Source organism: Schistocerca gregaria, chromosome 6 (genome assembly GCF_023897955.1).
Source record: "Schistocerca gregaria isolate iqSchGreg1 chromosome 6, iqSchGreg1.2, whole genome shotgun sequence".
Taxonomy (NCBI): Eukaryota; Metazoa; Arthropoda; class Insecta; order Orthoptera; family Acrididae; genus Schistocerca; species Schistocerca gregaria.
Window position 1 is genome coordinate 50,476,365 of NC_064925.1, and position 18,704 is coordinate 50,495,068.

Here is an 18,704-nt window from a genome sequence, read left to right on the forward strand (position 1 = left end):
CCAGGTCTGCATTCAATACTTTGTCAAAGTCATTAAAACTTTAACTTTGATATGCAATGGCCAGGTCATCCACATTTGCAAATTTAAGCAATTTTGAGCCTAGCATGTCAATACTATATTGAAAAGAACGTGTACTAGTGCTGGACCCTGTGGCAGACCATTATTCAGAGCCAAGCTCTAGCTGTTCACATCATGAAGTGAAACCCGATTTTCCTGCCTGTTGACATATTTTTGAGTAAGGCGTAAGTCTGTATGCTTTTGATGATTCAAGTTTGCTTAAGCAGAAGGCCCTCAATCCATATTGTATTGTTAGCTGAGAACCAGGTTGGTACTTATCTTGTTTTGGAAAGCTTTCTGAATATAGGTTGTGAAGGACAGCACTTGGCCACAACAATTTCTACCTGCTCAAAAACCTGCCCGACAGGTAGGAAGATTGACTTTGATGTATGGAATTAATCTAGCCAGTAATATTCTCTTGAATAGGAGTTACAGAGCAGGTATACTGACCTGAAATTCTTTGGATTATCTCCACATTTTTCACATTTTAGCACCACAATGACTTTTGCTCTTTCCAGATCTTAGGGAGTGTGCACACTCTGATGCATCCTACTTCACCAACCACCTCCTTCCTAAAATTCCTAGTTCTTTCATGAATTCTGGTAGGATCTCATCAGATCCAGCAACATTATCTGTCTTCATCAGCTTTAAGGCCTTGATAATGTCTTCTGTTTCCACTTCTATTACCATATCCATGTTGATTATTATTAAGTGATATATTTTTCACATTTCTGGAAATCTCTTTCTTTTCAGCAGTCTTCTGTTGGATTTTGGAGGTCTGTTTTAGGATAGTCGCAGTCTCAGATGGACTAGAGTCAAGAGGCAGCCTGTGAGGCATCATGCCACCACCTAATTTGTGCAGCAGGCTCCTGCTCTTTCTGCTGGAATACGTAAAATCTAGACTCTCCATTGCCATCTGCCATATGCTCCTGGCTCCTCGTTCATAGTACTGACCAGTTGCTTTGCAGTCTCATTGTCCCTGCTCTAAAGAAATTTCTCCATTAGTGTTTCACACTCTTTCATCCAAAAGGGGGGTATATTCCTTCCTAACACCACCAGGAATAGCATTTAGGGCCACTTTATGTACCAGGTTTGTGAACCTTTTGTAGTTCTCCAATTTCGGCAGAATCCAATTTATTGTATCTCAATGTAGGACTAATATTTAATCCAGTCAGCTTTCCTCAGGTTCCATCTTAGAACTGGGGCACCTTTTACAACCAGGATTGATATTCAATCTCTAAAATTACTGGGAAGTTATGGTATTATAAAATTACAGTCTGCTAATAGATGTCAATGAGTAACAAGTGTAGTAACATGAAAAGCAGCCCAGAACCATAATCAGGCCACAGTTTCAGCCTGCCTATGCTCCCACCTGCACAGCAGCATCAGCAGAAGCCAGCAACCACTTCCACCAAGCCATCAGTGAAGTCTGGGACAGTGAGCAACTGCTGCATAACAACAGCCAGTCCCTGGTCGTTGGCCCCTTAACAGAGGTTTCGAAGTGACACAGAAATGTGACTCTCCTGCAGACTCAGCCCTGAGCAAAAGCATTTTAACCCCCAAGACCAACCCATCACCATCGGTATAACTGGACCAAATTGTGACACACAACCTGTGCCGGTCGTTGCCAAACATATGATGTGACCAAAATCACTGCATCCAGGCTGTGAACCAACAACCGTCATCTGACTGCCTGTACGTGAGCAGCCGGCAATCTGGTGCCACCTCCACAGTCCAGGCCACGAAGTGATTTCCAGCCAGTTCTGTGCCGTGGGCAACCGCCACTGCTCTCCAGCCTGCAGTTCCGTGTTTGTCACCAGAGTAGTTCTGCTGAACATGCCTGCCTAGTCCTGGCTATTGGCTGTCTCATCGCTGCCCCACCATACCGTCTCACACTGATGACGTTTCCTTACCACCGTGCTTGTGTCAGAGGGTCTGTCTGCAGCAGATACTTATGTATGATTGTTAATCATGTGTTTCGACAACAGATTGATGGCTTACATAATCTGCACCTCCACCCACATTCCAGACAGCTGCTAGTCCACACCTTCCCCAAATAATACCCTGTTACAAATGCATTCTTCTTTGTACTTTCCATTTCTGACCATTTTCATTGTGAAGTATAATGCACCATTATATGCATTTTGTCCTCTGGACTGTGGTACACCCACTGCCTACAGGGCACAGAAGAAATCTCATATTCCTTGTGGCACTGATGCAATAAAATAAAATGATGAAAGTAACCATTTAGTGCTATATAATATCATAATGCCATGGAAGTCATAGCCATGTACAGCGAACATACAGGCCAGCAATCTGATGGAAGATTTGAAGTGGAATGGAGTTGTCAGTGAATTAAATTAATGGTAAATGTGGTACACTTCAATTACATGGAAACTACCCCTTTTCTGAGCTGAGCACTGCTCTACACAATTATGAGAGACATTCAAAAGTAATGCAACACTTCTTTTCTCAGCAAATTTTAGTCGAAAAAATGCAGAATTTTGTTTTGGGGCATTATGGAATACTCCTACTTCAGCCCCTATAGCTTCATTAAGCTCCAAAAGATGGTTATGCAACCTTCAAAATGGTATCTGTGATGGATTGTGTAAATATTGGGCACTGTTAACCTTACATTTGAGTGCCCCACAAATCAAATACCATCAACATTATCACCACAAATCTGTCTGGTATCCAAATGCTGGCCAGCCACACACAGCTGTATCTCCTGCAATGTTGGAACTTCTTGACACACTCACTCAAGATGACAGATGGTCGGGTGCTTGGTTGGTTGGTTTCTGAGATTGAAGGGACCAGACTGCAATGGTCATCGGCCCCTTTTTCCAGAACTGCAAACACCCACACAGAATGAAGACGAAGAATGGAGATGACAACACAGGACAAGAAAGACTCACCAGAGATCAGACAAAACAAATTAAAATCATACAGAGTGTGACAGTGGTTGGCCTACCATAACGACAAAAAAGGAAAAGCCAACCACTGAGAAACACTCTAAAACTCAGTCTAAAATCATAGGGCAAAGGCCACACTCGAGGAAAAAAAAAAGGAAAAAGAAAAAAAAAACATAACAAACACTCAGATTAAGTGATAAAAAACCCCTGCCTGAATAAAACGCAAAACTAAACCTGCCATGGCAGTGTCATTTGTTAAAAGGGCAGGGAGTGTGTCAGGCAGCGCGAACATCTGCTTGAGCACAGCTAAAAGGGTACACTCCAACAAAATGTAGACCACCATCAAAACGGATCCGCAGCTACATAAAGGTGGGTCCTCTCGGTGCAATAAGTGGCGGTGCATCATCCATGTGTGCCCAACGCGCAGCCGGCAGAGGACAACAGACTCCTTGCGAGAGACCCGCAAGGAGGAGCGCCACACACTGGTAGCATCCTTGATGGCCCGAAGTTTGTTTGGTGAAGGCAGGGTGCGCCATTCAATGTCCCAAAGTTCGAAAACTTTGCAGCGTGAGACAGCTCACAAATCAGTCTCCAAGAGGCCAATATCCAGAGTTGATTCACTGGTGGCCTGTTTGGCCAGGTGGTCAACATGTTCATTGCCTGAGATGCCAACATGACCAAGAGTCCACACAAAGACCACAGAGCAGCTGCAAAGGGCAAGATTATGTAGGGATTCCTGGGCAGCCATCACCAGACAAGAGAGACGGAAGCACTGGTCAATAGCTCGTAAACTGCTCAGGGAGTTGCTACAGATAACAAAGGACTCACCTGAGCAGGAGCAGATATACTCTAGGGCACGAAAGCTGGCGACCATCTCAGCAGTGAAAACACTGCATCCAGCCGGAAATGAATGTTGTTGGTAGTGGTCCCCTAGAGTGAGAGCATAACCGACACGACCAGCAACCAACGAACTGTCAGTGTAAACAACGCCAGAGGCCTGATACGTGGCAAGGGTGGAAAGAAAGCGGCAGCAGAAGCCCTCCGGAGGGACTGAGTCCTTCGGGCCCTGTGCCAATTCGAGCCGAAGGCAAGGGCGGGGCACACACCACGGGGGTGTACACAGAGGAGCCCGGAAAGGAGGTGGAAGAGGGAAAGCCCCAAGCCCGGAGAGAAGCTCTCTGATGCGGACCGCGATCATACAACCCGACCGGGGCCGACGTTCTGGGAGATGGACGACCGACTGAGGAAACAGGAGACCATAATTAGGATGCCCGGGCAAGCTACAAACATGCGTAGCATAAGCGGCCAGTAATGGTTGGCACCGTAACCGCAGTGGAGAGTGGAGGGACACTGCCTCCACAAGTATGCTGTCTACAGGGCTGGTCCGGAAAGCACCAGTGGCAAGTCGGATCCCACTATGAAGGATTGGGTCCAGCATCCACAATGCAGATGGGGATGCTGAACCATAAGCCAGGCTCCCATAATCCAGACGGGACTGGATTAACACCTGGTAGAGCCGTAAGAGAGCGGTCGGCGCTCCAGCTGGTGTGGCTCAAGCATCACAAAGCATTAAGATGCCGCCAACACATCTGTTTAAGTTGCCGAATATGTGGGAGCCAAGTCAACCGGGCATCAAAAACCACACCCAAAAACCGATGTGTCTCCACCACAGCAAGAAGTTCGCCAGCAAGGTAAAGCTGTGGCTCAAGGTGAACTGTTCATTGCCGGCAGAAACGCATAATGCAGGTCTTGGCAGCCGAAAACTGGAGGACATGAACTACAGCCCAAGACTGTGCATTGCGGATAGCGCCCTGCAGCTGACGTTCAGCAGCTGCAATGCCAATGGAGCTATAGTAGAGGCAGAGGTCATCAGCATACAAGGAAACTGAGACAGATGTTCCCACCACCGCAGCGAGCCCGTTAATTGCAATTAAAAACAGGCAGACATTTAGGACTGATCCCTCTGGTACCCCGTTCTCCTGAACTCAGGAGGAACTATGGGAGGCTGTGACTTGCAAGTGGAAGGTACGACACGACAGAAAATTTCGTTGGAAAATCAGCAGTGGACGCTGAAGACTCCAACCATGAAGCGCAGAGAGGACATGATGGCGCCATGTCGTATTGTACGCCTTCCGCATGTCGAAAAAGACGGCGACGAGGTGCTAACGGCAGGCCAAGGCCGTACGGATGGCTGACTCCAGGCTCATCAGATTGTTGGTGGCAGAGTGGCCTTTACGGAACCCACTCTGAGACGGAGCCATAAGGCCCCGAGACTCGAGTACCCAACTCAAACGCCAGCTCACCATGTGCTCGAGCAACTTGAAAAGAATGTTGGTGAGACTAATGGGGCGGTAGCTGTCCTCCTCCAATTGGTTCTTGCCAAGTTTCAAAACGGGTATAACATTGCTTTCCTGTCACTGCGACGGAAACTCACCCTCGACCCAGATACAGTTGTAAAGGTCAAGGAGGCGTCGCTGGCAGTCCACTGAGAGGTGTTTGAGCATTTGACAGTGAATGCGATCTGATCCGGGAGCTGTATCAGGGCAAGCGGCTAGGGCACTGTGAAATTCCGACTCACTGAATGGAACATGGTAGGATTCAGGATGGCGGGTGTGAAATGAAAGGCTCCGACGTTCCAACCACTCTTTAATGGAGCGGAAGGCCAGTGGGTAATTCACAGAAGCGGAACTGAGAGCAAAATGGTCTGCTAAGCAGTTTGCAATGATGTCGGAGTCTGTACAAACTTTTCCATTCAGTGAGACGGCAGGGACACTGACAGGGGTCCGACAGCCATAGAGGCGGCTAATCTGGGCCGAAACCTGTGATGGAGAGGTATGGAGGCCAATGGTGGAGACATACCATTCCCAGCATTCCTGATTGTGTTGGCGAATGATGCAGCGGGCCTGCGTATGGAGCTGTTTAAAGGCGATGAGGTTTTCTAATGAGGGATGCCGCTTGTGACACTGGAGCGCCCGCCTGCGATCTTTAATCGCCTCAGCGATAGCAGGTGACCACCAAGGCACAGTCCTCCGCCAAGGTGACCCAGAAGAACAGGGAATGGCACATTCTGTGGCAGTAACGATGCCGGTGGTGACCGAGTGAACCACCGCATCAATGGCTTCATTAGAAAGAGGCGCAATGGCAGCAGTGGAGGAGAACAAGTCCCAGCCAGCCTTATTCATAGCCCATCTGCAAGGGCGCCCAGAAGAGTGACGTTGTGGCAGTGACAGAAGGATTGGAAAGTGGTCACTACCAATCAGGTCATCATGCACACTCCATTAGACAGATGGTAATAGGCTAGGGCTGCAGATCGAAAGGTCGATGGCGGAGTACGTGCCATGCGCCACACTGAAATGTGTGAAGGCACCATCATTTAAAATGGAAAGGTCGAGCTGTGTCAATACATTCTCAGTGGTGGCATCTCGACGTGTTGCCACTGACCCACCCCACAGAGAGTTAGGGGTGTTGAAGTCGCCCAGTAACAGGAAAGGTGGCAGTAATTGGGCTATCGGCGCAGCCAGGACATGCTGCGGAACATCACCATCCAGTGGAAGACAAAGACTGCAGACAGTAACAGCCTGTGGCATCCACACCCGAACAGCGACAGCCTCTAAAGGTGTTTGTAGAGGGACAGATTCGCTGTGAAAAGAGTGCAGGACATAGATGCAGACGCCACTCGCCACCCTTTCATAAGCTGCCTGGTTCCTATAATAACCCCGATAGCCACGGAGGGTGGGGGTTCGCATTGCCGGAAACCAAGTTTCTTTGAGAGCAATACAGAGGAAAGGGTGAAGGCTGAGAAGTTGTCAGAGCTCAGCTAGATACTGGAAGAAACTGCTGCAGTTCCACTGGAGGATGGTATTGTCCATGGCTGAGAAAGGCGTGAAGGGACTGGGGAGGCAGTTCACGCCGCTGGGTCACTTGCTGCCACTGATTCACTAGCTGCGCGAGTGACATCCATTGCGTCTGAGGGACCGGTGAGATCCAGGTCTTCAGCAGACGCCAGAATCTCGACCTCATCCTCAAACGCTGAGCTTGTAGGAAGTGGTGGGATGGGTGCCACCGCAATGTCAGGATTCTTGGGAACCTTTTTCTTCTTCTGTTTCTCGCACTGTGCCTTCAGTGGTTCTGGCTGGGAGGACTTCCTTGGGTCAGTCTCAAGGACAGACGACGACCGTGAGGCCCTACGACCAGCGACTGGTGGTTGATTCAGCCACTTGCAGGTATCCGCTGTTCTGAATTTGCGAAGGGAGGTCTCTAAGGGACCCCTTCCTGGCGAGAGGAGCCGAAGAGGTCTTACGCTTCTGTGGCTGGTAAGGGAGAACCGATGTCCCCGATGGTTAGGTGATGGGAGGGGGCAGGGGGGGGGGGGGGGGGTGTTGCTCCTGAAGGAGCAGGAGCAACAGGGAGTGAAGTGCCCCCCCCCTCCACCAAGGGGGCAGGTGTGGTCCTCTGGCTCTGAGAGCTGACGGTATGTAATGCAGCTATGGGAACTGTAGCAGGAGTGACAGTGGCCGCATAAGAGGATGTCATGGGTACTGGATGAAATCGTTCAAATTTCCGCTTAGCCTCAGTGTAGGTCAGTTGATCCAAGGTCTTGTATTCCATTATTTTCCATTCTGAGGCTTCATGGATACAAAGGATTCCCCATCAACTCTGGTACAGACAAGATATCGGGGCGAATACGTTTCAGTGTCATTCATAGCCTTTCATTACTCCCATGGTGTGACCAGGCAGGGGAACGCTTCATTGCGTGTCATCCACCCTGATGCCACCTACTCCGACCAAGGGCCCTCCCGACGGGCGCCACCCAGCCACAGCAAGGGCCACATGGCAGGGTGTCCATTGCCAGGAGTCCTGATGCCCCAGGGAGATGGGCATCTACTCCTTGGCATAAATGGGGAGTAAACAGCGCAGGCATCAGTAAAGCGATCCCTGTGTTGTCAGGGGGCTACAGCCAACAGGGTACATGGTGGCCCCACCACAACAGAGTGGCTGCCATGCTGGATACCAGGTGACAAGTAGTCCATGGTCATCATCAGCGCAAAAAGCAACACAGCATAGTGGATGGCGGATGGCCCCACCACAACAGAGTCGCTACCATGCTGGATACCATGTGACAAGTAGTCCATGGTCACCATCAGTGCAGAAAGCAACACAGCATAGTGGATGGCGGAAACAACACCCGGGAATGTATCCTTGCCCAAGACATGGAGAGTGAGTGGGATTGCAATGCGACAATGAGAAAGTGGGCTAAAGGTCTGACCGCAAGTCGGACACAATGCACCAAGTAAGGCGCCCTTCCCTAATCGTCTCGCCCTTCGGAAGAATTTTGAGTTATGGAGGTCAAACCCGACAGGGGTGCATCACAAAAGGCCAAAACTTTTGAGACTCCTTTTAGTCACCTCTTACGACAGGCAGGAATACTGTGGGCCTATTCTTACCCACGAACCCGCAGGGGGAATGACTGATGTACCACAATCAAATATCTCACTACACAACTGGACATCTCTGTTGGTAGTGCTGAAACACCAGTCTGTACACCTGAGAGGAGGTAACAAACCTTCGTTAAACTATTCTTCCTCATCCACCCTACAGCCCAGATCTCGCACGTTCCGACTTGCATCTGTTCAGAGCAATGAAGGGTGCACTCCACAGGAAACAGTACATGGATGATCAGAAGGTTACTGATGCAGAAAGATGTCTCCAATTTTGACCAATAGTGTGTTATCATGCCTTTCCAGTAACGTGGTGTAAGGTTGTTGCACTGAATGGAGATTATGTTGAAAAGCAGGGTTTTGTAGTCAAAAGAGTGCGGAATACTATGGTGTACTTGCACATGAATAAAACCAACCTGCATTCAGAAAAAAGTGTTGCATTACTTACTGAATACCACTCATAATTTTTACTTTTTCTATTATCTGTATTTTGTTATAATGCAAGAGGATAACTTTCAGTTCTCATTCTTCTTCTTCTTTCCTTTTTTTACCTCAGTTTGTGCATATACATTTTCATATGATGACACCACTCAGTAACCATTTCAACCACTTTAAAGGGTCATACACAGTAGATGCATGCTATATTAAATCATTCTGAAGTCAACATAAATGGCTTTCTAATCATGCTCTATATTAGCCAACTAATAGAAGTCCTTGCTTTGACAGTTGCTCTAACTCACAAGCGTCGGAAGACTTGATGTAAGACACCACCAGAGCACAATCCTGCTGGATGCATAGATCTTGAAGGCAGTACCTTCAAACACCAACCCAGTTGTAAAATTGGACACTAACCAAAACCAAATATTATTGACATCTGTGAGATGATTACTTTGTGTATTATGTAGTCTTCAGTTACATTTGTACACAATCTATTGACAAGCAATTAAAAAAAATCACTATATGCCATTTGCTAATCATGTAGTCTATGAGCTCAATTTGTAAATCATACATGTTGGAGGCAATAAAGATCCCACGAAGAATGTAACAAAGCTACAAGTGTCTTTACTTCCTTTCCAGTCTCTTTCCATCACTTTTTTCTTGTTTTAGAACTTTCTTCCAATGAAAGAACAGCTGCTAAAATCTTGTGAGCTACAAATTAGATACATACATTTAAATATGCAGTACCTGTTGTCTTGGAAAACTTGAGTATGCATAATATGCACAGTACACCATTTTATGAAGGAAATGAGAATTCTAATGACAAAGACTGCCAAGCTCTTCAAATTATTTTTTATGTTTCCACAGAGATGACTTAAACACAAAAGATGTCTTGGCCTACCATTTTTCTACGGTCACATGGCCTTCACTAAACTGTCACTATATAAATGAACACTCAAATTCCACACTCCAAATATCTCGGTGAGATCATAGAACCAACAGGGTTGGAAAAGGAAGCACAGAAAGTTTGGTTACAACAGCTCAAATGAGCTTATGGGAGAATGTGTGAAATCTACAACAAGAAATGTATATCCATTCATACAAATATCAAATGTACAGTGATTAAACCTGAAGTGCTGTACACAAGCAAAACCTTGTCTATGGCCACATTTATAGACTCCTATCTTCAAGGCTAACTCACAAGATTTTGATGTACACTGCAAAACTGAAGACCATTCCATGGATACGGGAAGTCAAATATGACTCGGAAAAGTTACAGCTTTACCGTCAGAAGATAAATACATGAGTAGTAAAGCCAGAGAATGAAGTCCGTAAAAGATCAGGGACCAAGTCCTCAGAAGAACGCACAGAGCGAAAGAATGAAAGATGTATGGGCTATTAGAAAGGGGAACCATAATTGCAATGCGTGATCCGACAAGGTCCATACACACATAAAAATAATAAATAATAATGAATAGAAAATCGACTTGTTAACTTCAGAAAAAAATAATTTCTAATCTTTGTCGTTTTTCGAAGTAACAGCTGTTCCTGGGGCCAACTTTTTATTGCTAATATTCAGTTTTAAGGCGAATCCGCGTTGTGAAATTGGTAGCTCGTCACAGGAGATTACATGTTAGCGAAAACAGCTATTTAAAACAACAACAACAACAACAACAATAATAATAATAATAATAATAATGCACTGAGCTGCCTTTGCAATTACCCTCTTCAAATGCATATAAAAAATAAAATTTTTCGGTGTACAAGAATACTGTTTACCACACAGTTAAGGGATAAGCAGCAAGAGTAAACTAATGGTAAAGAAGTCTTTTTACCTCTAATTGTTCATCGATGCATATTTTCTGCTTTTCTCGATCGACTTTTACTGAAAAGTGAAAAAGATTTGTTAGTATAGCTGGGTGAAAGTCTAGTAACACACGAGAACAGAACACAAAAAATTTACACTTACATATCAACGCGGCATTTTTATCGCTCTTACGAAAACGAAATGCTTTCAGCGCCTCTTTTACGTCGTCCTCTATGTCACACACTTTCACGTTATGCGACTGAGAAAAAAAAAGCATATGAAACGTCAGAATAGGCGTTTCCCCGCAATTCGCTGATTACAGATTGGAAACGTCCATTGTTTTGTCTATCGTGATTTATCTTACCATTTGCGTCTGTTTTGTAGTCCTAATAGAAATACGACCAATGCCACAGCCGCTGTATGAAAATGCAATCGAAACAAACCGTAAACACACAAACGTCAAAAACCTTTCGTGCTGCCCACAAACACACAATTATTATTCCACATTAACTATCGATGTACTGAATCGAAGCAACACACAGTAAAGCCGAAATGTATCGAGTGTCTTAATCGATTATATAGGAATTCGACCCAAAGTGTTGCCGCTCGGAGTTTGCGTGGATGCTGTTGCCATGGTAATATAAACAATAACAGCCAGCAGGTGCAAAGTGCTTGTAAACTTTGTTATGGATTTCGATGGTGATTTAAATTTCAATTTTGGAAAGAAGGTAGGGTCGTCAGTAACACTTCGACTTAAGATTCAAGTTCCACAGCAGCTTACCACTTAGTGAATCCACGAAACTCATTCGAAATATGCGTAAAATAATCACATAGAAAAGACAGTTTATTTCCATGGCAGATAAACTGATTTCTTTACAAAGCAAGGAAGATTAGAGTTTAACACCCCTTCCTGGTTTCATTATACTTTGTTCGTAGTCTGTATGGTACTTTACGTTTAGTGCAGAATGTATAGTTTAGAGGAACATGGGAAATAAAAATTCTTATGGGCAAACTTTAATGATATTATGTACGTAGAAAGCGACGTGAGAAGAAATCTACACAAACAGAAAAGTGTACCGAATTAGCCTGACATTGCAAAACCAATATGAGGGTTACAGCCAATATACCGATACAAAAATACAGCAACGTCTGAAATCCACCAGTTATTATAAAAACGTTTTACACTTTAGCAGTTTAGTTATAGACCTAATGTCTCACTCTTTAACGTCTAATAATATCATCTAATGTCAGCAGAATTTTCTTTGATTCCTATCAAGTGGCAAGCTTCACACCATTACAATTTTTTAAAGTTTCTGAGATATTAAGCTTACACTAATATAGGAGTTTTATTAGTGGAAACTTACATATTCACGTAACATTTTTAAATAGAATTTTATTACAATAGTGTCATAATAGCCCACTTTATATTTTTAGCCCTACAATACTTACAGGGCACTGAGTGCGGGGTTTTTTTTTTTTTTTTTTTTTTTTTTTCAGAGGTGCCTGTAAATGATTTAAAATATAGCCTATCTGTGATAATAGGCACTATTGAAGCATTGCGTTTTGGGAAGTAAAATACGTAGTGTGTATATGAAATAAATTGATTATAAATCATGTATATCGCTTATATTGCAATACTATTAAAGTGCAAGCGGTCTGTAACATATAAGACTAACAAGAGACATCAAACTTCTTCAAAACACTAAGAAGTGCATGGCAGAGGGTATTTCCCATTGTACCAGTTATTAGAGCTTGTTCCGGTTCTACTCTTGTGTGGGGTGGAGGAAGAATGGCTGTTAAAATGCCACTGTGTGCACAGTAATTAATTTGATCTTGTCCTCACAATCCTTGTGGGAGTGATGTGTAGTATATTCTTAGTCATCATTTAATGCCTGTTCTTGAAACTTTGTAAGTAGAAGTAGGCTTTCTCAGGATGTTTGCTTCAATTTTCAAGCATTTGCCAGTTCAGTTTCACAGATCAAAGAAACTCATGAACATTTGTACTGCCCTTCTCTGTATAACTTCAATATTCCCTGTAAGTCCAACCTGATATGGGTCTCACACACTAGAGGAGTACTCTAGGATGGGCTGCATGAGTATTTTGTATGCAATCTCCTTCGTTGACTGATGGCACTTCCCCAGTATTCTACCAATAAACTAAAGTCTGCAACCTACTTTAGCTGTCACTGAGTCTATATCCCTACAAAGAGTTGCCAAGTTTGAGTTGATACAGTAGTCATAGGACACCACATTTTTCCTTTTATGAAGTGTACAATTTACAGGTTTGAACATTTAAAGCAAGTTGCCAGTCCTTGCACCTCTATATTTGAAGTGGTGTCCATAGCACGCTCCAGATCCAGGAGTCCATGATGGAAGAAGAAATGGGACAAGCGGGAGAGCACGAAGAATCCTAACTGCCACTGAAGAAAGACCTACAACCTGAAATTGAGGTGGTGGAACTACTAGAGTGCAGACCAACACATACTGTGATACCAAATAAGAACATTCTAACCACATGCCCCAAATGATTTTGACCCCAGCAGCAAATTGTGTGCAAGGAGGAGGGAGGGATTTGCTATCCGAGTCTGTGAAAAATATTGCAGCTGGCTCAGTAAGCACTCCAGGGACGCATACAGGAATAAACAACAAAATATCAAACATGGCTCATGCCCACAACTATCAGTGTATGTACAGGTGGCTCTTTAATTGAGCAGTAAGTTTTGGAGATGCAGAATAAAAGCTGCCTGCTCTTATGTTTTTTAGCCTGTGGACTAGAATAGAAATGGGTACACTGATCTACCCACACAGTTCATTGTCTGGCATTGAGCTGTGCAGATCTTTACCCTGGTGTACCACAAGCAATTGGAATTCTTTGCTATGTCTGCTGGCAACGTATTTGGATTCTCTCAGAATGGACTGCTGATGCTGGTAAAAACATTGGCTTTACCATATATAGACTTGCTTACTCTGTTTCTCACTCTCAGAATATGCAATCAGGTGAAGAAACTTTTATCAAATGTGGTTGTCCATACTGTAAACAAGTATTATGGAAAGCTAGAAACAGGTTTTTTGATGAGCAATCAAAAACCTGAATGTATTTAGGTGAGGTGTATTACAAAGAAACAGCTGTGATCTCTGAGATCTTCTCAGTGTGATCGTTTAATAGGGTGCTTCTGGGTGCTGTGCCTAGTTATTCTTACCATTTTGTGGACAATATTTTGAAAAGTGACACAGCTGTCTTTGTCAGATTCTCCAAGTTCTGCTTAAACTCCTACCAGAGTGTGAACTATTGTTGGTCTCATGCCACTACCATTAGCTAAGCTTGATTTCCAACACTTACTATGCTCTTTAATGCCTTTTTGTTTTTCAAAGCTCACACTGATCTCTTGATATAAATATGTCAGAAAAACCAATGAAAAAGGGCAGAAATTTAAATTTAAATAACACTTGGTGTCCAGCACTCAATTCGTTAAAAGTCTCAGCACGTGTCACATCCACTAGAGTTGTAAAACATTGAAACAAATTGTATTTCACAGAATATTAGTGTGAACTCTGAAAAATGAAAGAGCTTCTCAGGGCATAGTGAGTATCAAAAATTAGACTCGAATATAAATAGCGGCACAAGACCGACAATAGTTCACAGTCTCGTCGGAGTTCACACAGCGAGTACACATAACAGCAAAATTCACAGCACCTGAGGGAGATCGATGAGTTGATTGGACATAAAATAGAAACAACAACTTGACAGAACACACTGAAGTGCAATATTATAGGGACAACTTTTAGTTCTTTTAAGAAAATAAATGTATTTACTATATTTTATGCAACTTAGCAATACACTGGATTACACACACACACACAAACATTTTTGATTACTATTGGTTATACATGCTCTTTGACTATCACTATAGTGAAAGAAGTTAATCTGCTTGATGCAAACTTTGATATAAATAGCGGCACAAGTCTCTCTACTCACCCCTACCTCTTCCCGCACTCCCACTTTCTACATGCTTCCTAAAGTCCCAGGACCCCCACTGAGAGAATCTCTGCTCTCGTAGACCAACACCTTCAACCTATTACCCAGAATCTACCCTCTTATATAAAAGATACCAACAATTTCCTCCACTGACTTTACACAGTTCCTGTCCATTTACCACATGGTGCCCTGCTATTGATGCCACCTCCCAATGCCCATGGCCCAACTGCTGTTGAATGCTAACTTTTCCATTGCCCAACAGATCTCAAACCAACAACCACCTTCCTAGTCGCCATGACCAACTATATCCTCACCCACAATTATTTCTCTTATGAAGACATTACCTACAAATATATCTGGGGTATGGCTATGGGCACCTGCATGGCACCATCCTATGCCAACCTATTCATGGGCCATCTAGAAGAATCCTTCCTAAAAATCCAGAATCCTAGACCCCTCACCTGGTTCAGGTTCATTGATGACATTTTTGTGATTAGGATTGAAGGTGTGGACACCCTACCCACAAATATCTCCATAACATCAACAACTTGTTCCCCCTTTGCTTCACCTGGTCCTACTGTACCCAGCAAGCCACCCTCCTAGATGTTGACATCCACCTCAAAGATGGCTACATCAGCACCTCTGTCCATATCAAAACCTACTAACCACCAGCAATACCTTCACTTTGACAGCTGCCACCCGTGCCATACCAAGAAGTCCCTTCCATACAGCCTAGCTACCCGTGGTCATCACATCTGCAGTAACGACCAGTCCCTCTTGAAATATGCAGAGAGTCTCACTGAAGCCTTCACAAGCCGTAATTATACTCCCAACCTTGCACAAAAACAAATCTCCCGTGCCTTACCTTTTCAGTCTCCCACCACCTCACAAAGTCTCACCATCTGGCCATAGAGGAGCATTTCCTCTTGTAACTCAGTACCACCCAGGACTGGAGCAACTGAATTACATTCTCTGCCAGGGTTTCAACTACCTCTCATTGTGCCATGAAATGAGAAATGTCCTGCCCACTATCCTTCCCACAGTGGCATTCCGCCATCCACCGAACCTACACAATAAACTCATTCCTCCCTACACAACTTCTGCTCCCAACACCTTACCTAATGGCTCATAGCCCTATAATAGACCTAGATGCAAGACCCATCCTATTCATCCTCCCACCAGCCAGTCACAAACACCACCAGTCCCATCAAAGGCAGGGCTTCCTGTGAAAGCAGACATGTGATCTACAAGCTAAGCTGCAACCACTGTGCTGCATTTTTTATGGGCATGACAGCCAACAAGCTGTCTGTCTGCATGAATGGCCACTGACAAAGTATGGCCAAGAAACAAGTGGACCACCCAGTTGCTGAGCATGATGCTAAACATGACATCCTTCATTTCACTGACTGCTTCACAGCCTGTGCCATATGGATCCTTCCCACGAGCACCAGCTTTTCTGAATTGTGCAGGTGGGAATTTTCCCTGCAGTATATCCTACATTTCCGTAAGCCTCCTTGCCTCAACCTTCATTAGTCATTGTTCTCTCCCACTCTTCCCCTTCTCTGTTCCCATTCCAGCACTACGCGGCCCTCATTCCTCCATTGCACCCAGTCTTTTTACCTCTCTCCTTTTCCACTATTTCCTCCCCACTTCTCCATTGCCCTTTGTCTAACCTACCGACTACACATAGCTGCCCTACCCTCTTTCCACCTCATCCCTACATGCTCCCCAACAGCACGTCATTGTCCGCCACCCCTACCCTGCTATCCCTCCCCCTACCTGCACCCACCTTCTCCTTACCTCCACCCAGTCACCACTTCCATCATGCACTGCTGCTGCTGTTTGTAGTATAGCTTCAGTTGCTTGAGATTGCAGTCATGTGTGTATTAGCTGTGTTTGCGTGAGTGTGTACGTGTGTGTTTATCATCTAATATCTGTGAGTGACTGAACATCTAGCTGTATGGTGAGTGGCAACTTTTCTTTTCAGAATATTGTTACATTCCATCCTGGATTTTCTATTGTTTAACCTGCTTGATGGTGTTACTTATCTGCCCAGGAACACGGGCCCACATCTACAGTACTACTCCGCAATCTACAGTCAAGTGCTTGGAGGCAGAGGGCTCACACAACAACTTTCAGACTATTTCTTGACTGTTCCACTCCCAAATAGCATGTCAGAAAAATGAACAACCAAATCTTTGCTTGCAAGCCCTGATTTCTCTTATTTTATTACTATGGTCATTTCTCCTTATGTAGGTAGGAGGCAACAAAATATGTTTGCGCTTGGAAGAGACTGCAATTTTGCAAAAATATCTCACCGCAGTGGAACATGCTTTTGTTTTAGTGATTGCCACCCCATCTGATGTGTCATATCTGTGTCATTCTGTCCCCTATTTCGTATTAATACAAAGTGAAGTGCCCTTTTTCGAACTTTTTTGATGTTGTCTGTAATCCTATCTGATAAGGTTCCAATACTGCACAGCAATACTCCAGCAGAGGAAGGACAGTCATGGTGTAGCCAGTTTCTTTACTAGACTAATGGGTGAACTGTCCAACTTTTGGTGAGGACTCAGTGTTGGTCATTAAGTTGTAATAGAGTACACAAGACTGACAATGTGTGATGTATTCTGAGAGCAAATGTCCAGAATGATGAAAGTATGCATGTCTTGTGGAGAAACAGTATCAGTGAGCTATAATTGTGATAATGATTAATTCTCAGTAATCAGAATCATCAAATATGAAAACAGTTGCAGGAAAGACTTGCATAGCCAATGTTGTACAAATGATTTCAGAGCTCAGTCCCCCTGAGAAACTTTTTTCTGTCATCAGAGACAGATGAAAACTCCTCGGACAGAATAACAGTAGATTTATCTCAAATTCCAGTCTCTTATCAACAGCAAGGATATATTAACAAAGGATGAAAGGTTGTTCCTTTTGAAGCAATGCTAATAAGAAGAGTGTAGTGTGATGTGATGAGACACTTGAAATTAAAATGACAATTTTTATTCTCAAACATATGCACACTGTCTTCCCACTTGACTTAATACACAGAATTATCATTGCCTTATTTCCTTTTTACAAGCAAACATTTTGGTTTTTACCACCAGACGTATTATTAAGCATGTCCTTTAATTTAGCATGAGCTGTGTTATTTAAAATTACTTTATGACATTGTTAGAAACTTAGAAAAGCCTTCTTCTGTTACCACTATGTTTTTCTGTGTGGCTGAAGGTTCATGTCGTATAAACCATAATTCTCTGTATGTTTCATTGACAGCTAACAGCCCGCAAAGGTAGAAGAGCTGGCAATGCCAGCTCACCAAAAGAAGACGCAGCTGCTGATGGTACCATAGATAGTCCTGGATCTGCACCAGGTTCTGGACTATCAAGAGGCTCACTGCAGGTATAATAAATAAATGTCATATCATATATTTATATTATTTATCAGACTTCAGTGTTGGATTTAGTACATATGTACTATGTTACATTTTAACAAATTTCATGTTAACTCTAATATTTAAGTTACAACATAGGGATGTATCACTGAAAACTTCTAATGTTACTGAAATAAACAGAGACTGTGGAAACTACCCTGATAACAGTTTTGACTATTTGCAGTGAATTTTGAACTCAAGATTTCAAATTTTATGATTAAATCTGTGTTCAAGAAAACACTAAAACACAATCTAATCGGAAATTGCAATCTAATATGAATCATACATGCTGTTTCTTAGCCTCAAAATATGTCTTGAAGTGAAGAAATTTTCATCAAATGAGGTTGCCTGTACTGTAAACAAATATTACAGAAAGATACTAACAACTTATTTCATGAGTGAATAAAAAAATTTAATTTATTTACATGAAGTGCACTGATGCCAGCTGTGAGCTCTCAGGTTTCTCATGTGAGTGATTAATAGTGTGCTTCCAGGTGGTGTGCCAAGTTGTTGTTTCCATTTTATGTATAATGTTTCAACAACTGACCCATCCATCTTTCTGAGGTGTTGAAGAAGTAATCCGTGTCCTGCCAGCACAGAAGATGGAGGAAATTAGGTCATAAACATGCAGGATCATAAAAAA

The 18,704-nt window shown here is 43.7% G+C and overlaps 2 protein-coding genes across 2 annotated transcripts in view; one reads left to right on the forward strand and one right to left on the reverse strand.

The window, feature by feature from the left end:
* The window catches only part of LOC126278452 (glia maturation factor beta), a 40,922-nt gene extending 29,736 nt beyond the window's left edge, over positions 1-11,186 (reverse strand). Inside the window, exons 1-3 of the mRNA XM_049978575.1 lie at positions 11,017-11,186; positions 10,815-10,911; positions 10,681-10,730 (exon numbers count right to left, since the gene is read on the reverse strand). Coding sequence (XP_049834532.1) covers positions 10,681-10,730; positions 10,815-10,911; positions 11,017-11,019 — 150 coding nt within the window. The 5' untranslated portion in view covers positions 11,020-11,186. The remainder of the gene's footprint in view (positions 1-10,680; positions 10,731-10,814; positions 10,912-11,016) is intronic.
* A 79-nt stretch (positions 11,187-11,265) lies between these two features.
* The window catches only part of LOC126278450 (intraflagellar transport protein 43 homolog), a 110,926-nt gene continuing 103,487 nt past the window's right edge, over positions 11,266-18,704 (forward strand). The window contains exons 1-2 of the mRNA XM_049978573.1: positions 11,266-11,380; positions 17,905-18,030. Coding sequence (XP_049834530.1) covers positions 11,339-11,380; positions 17,905-18,030 — 168 coding nt within the window. The 5' untranslated portion in view covers positions 11,266-11,338. The remainder of the gene's footprint in view (positions 11,381-17,904; positions 18,031-18,704) is intronic.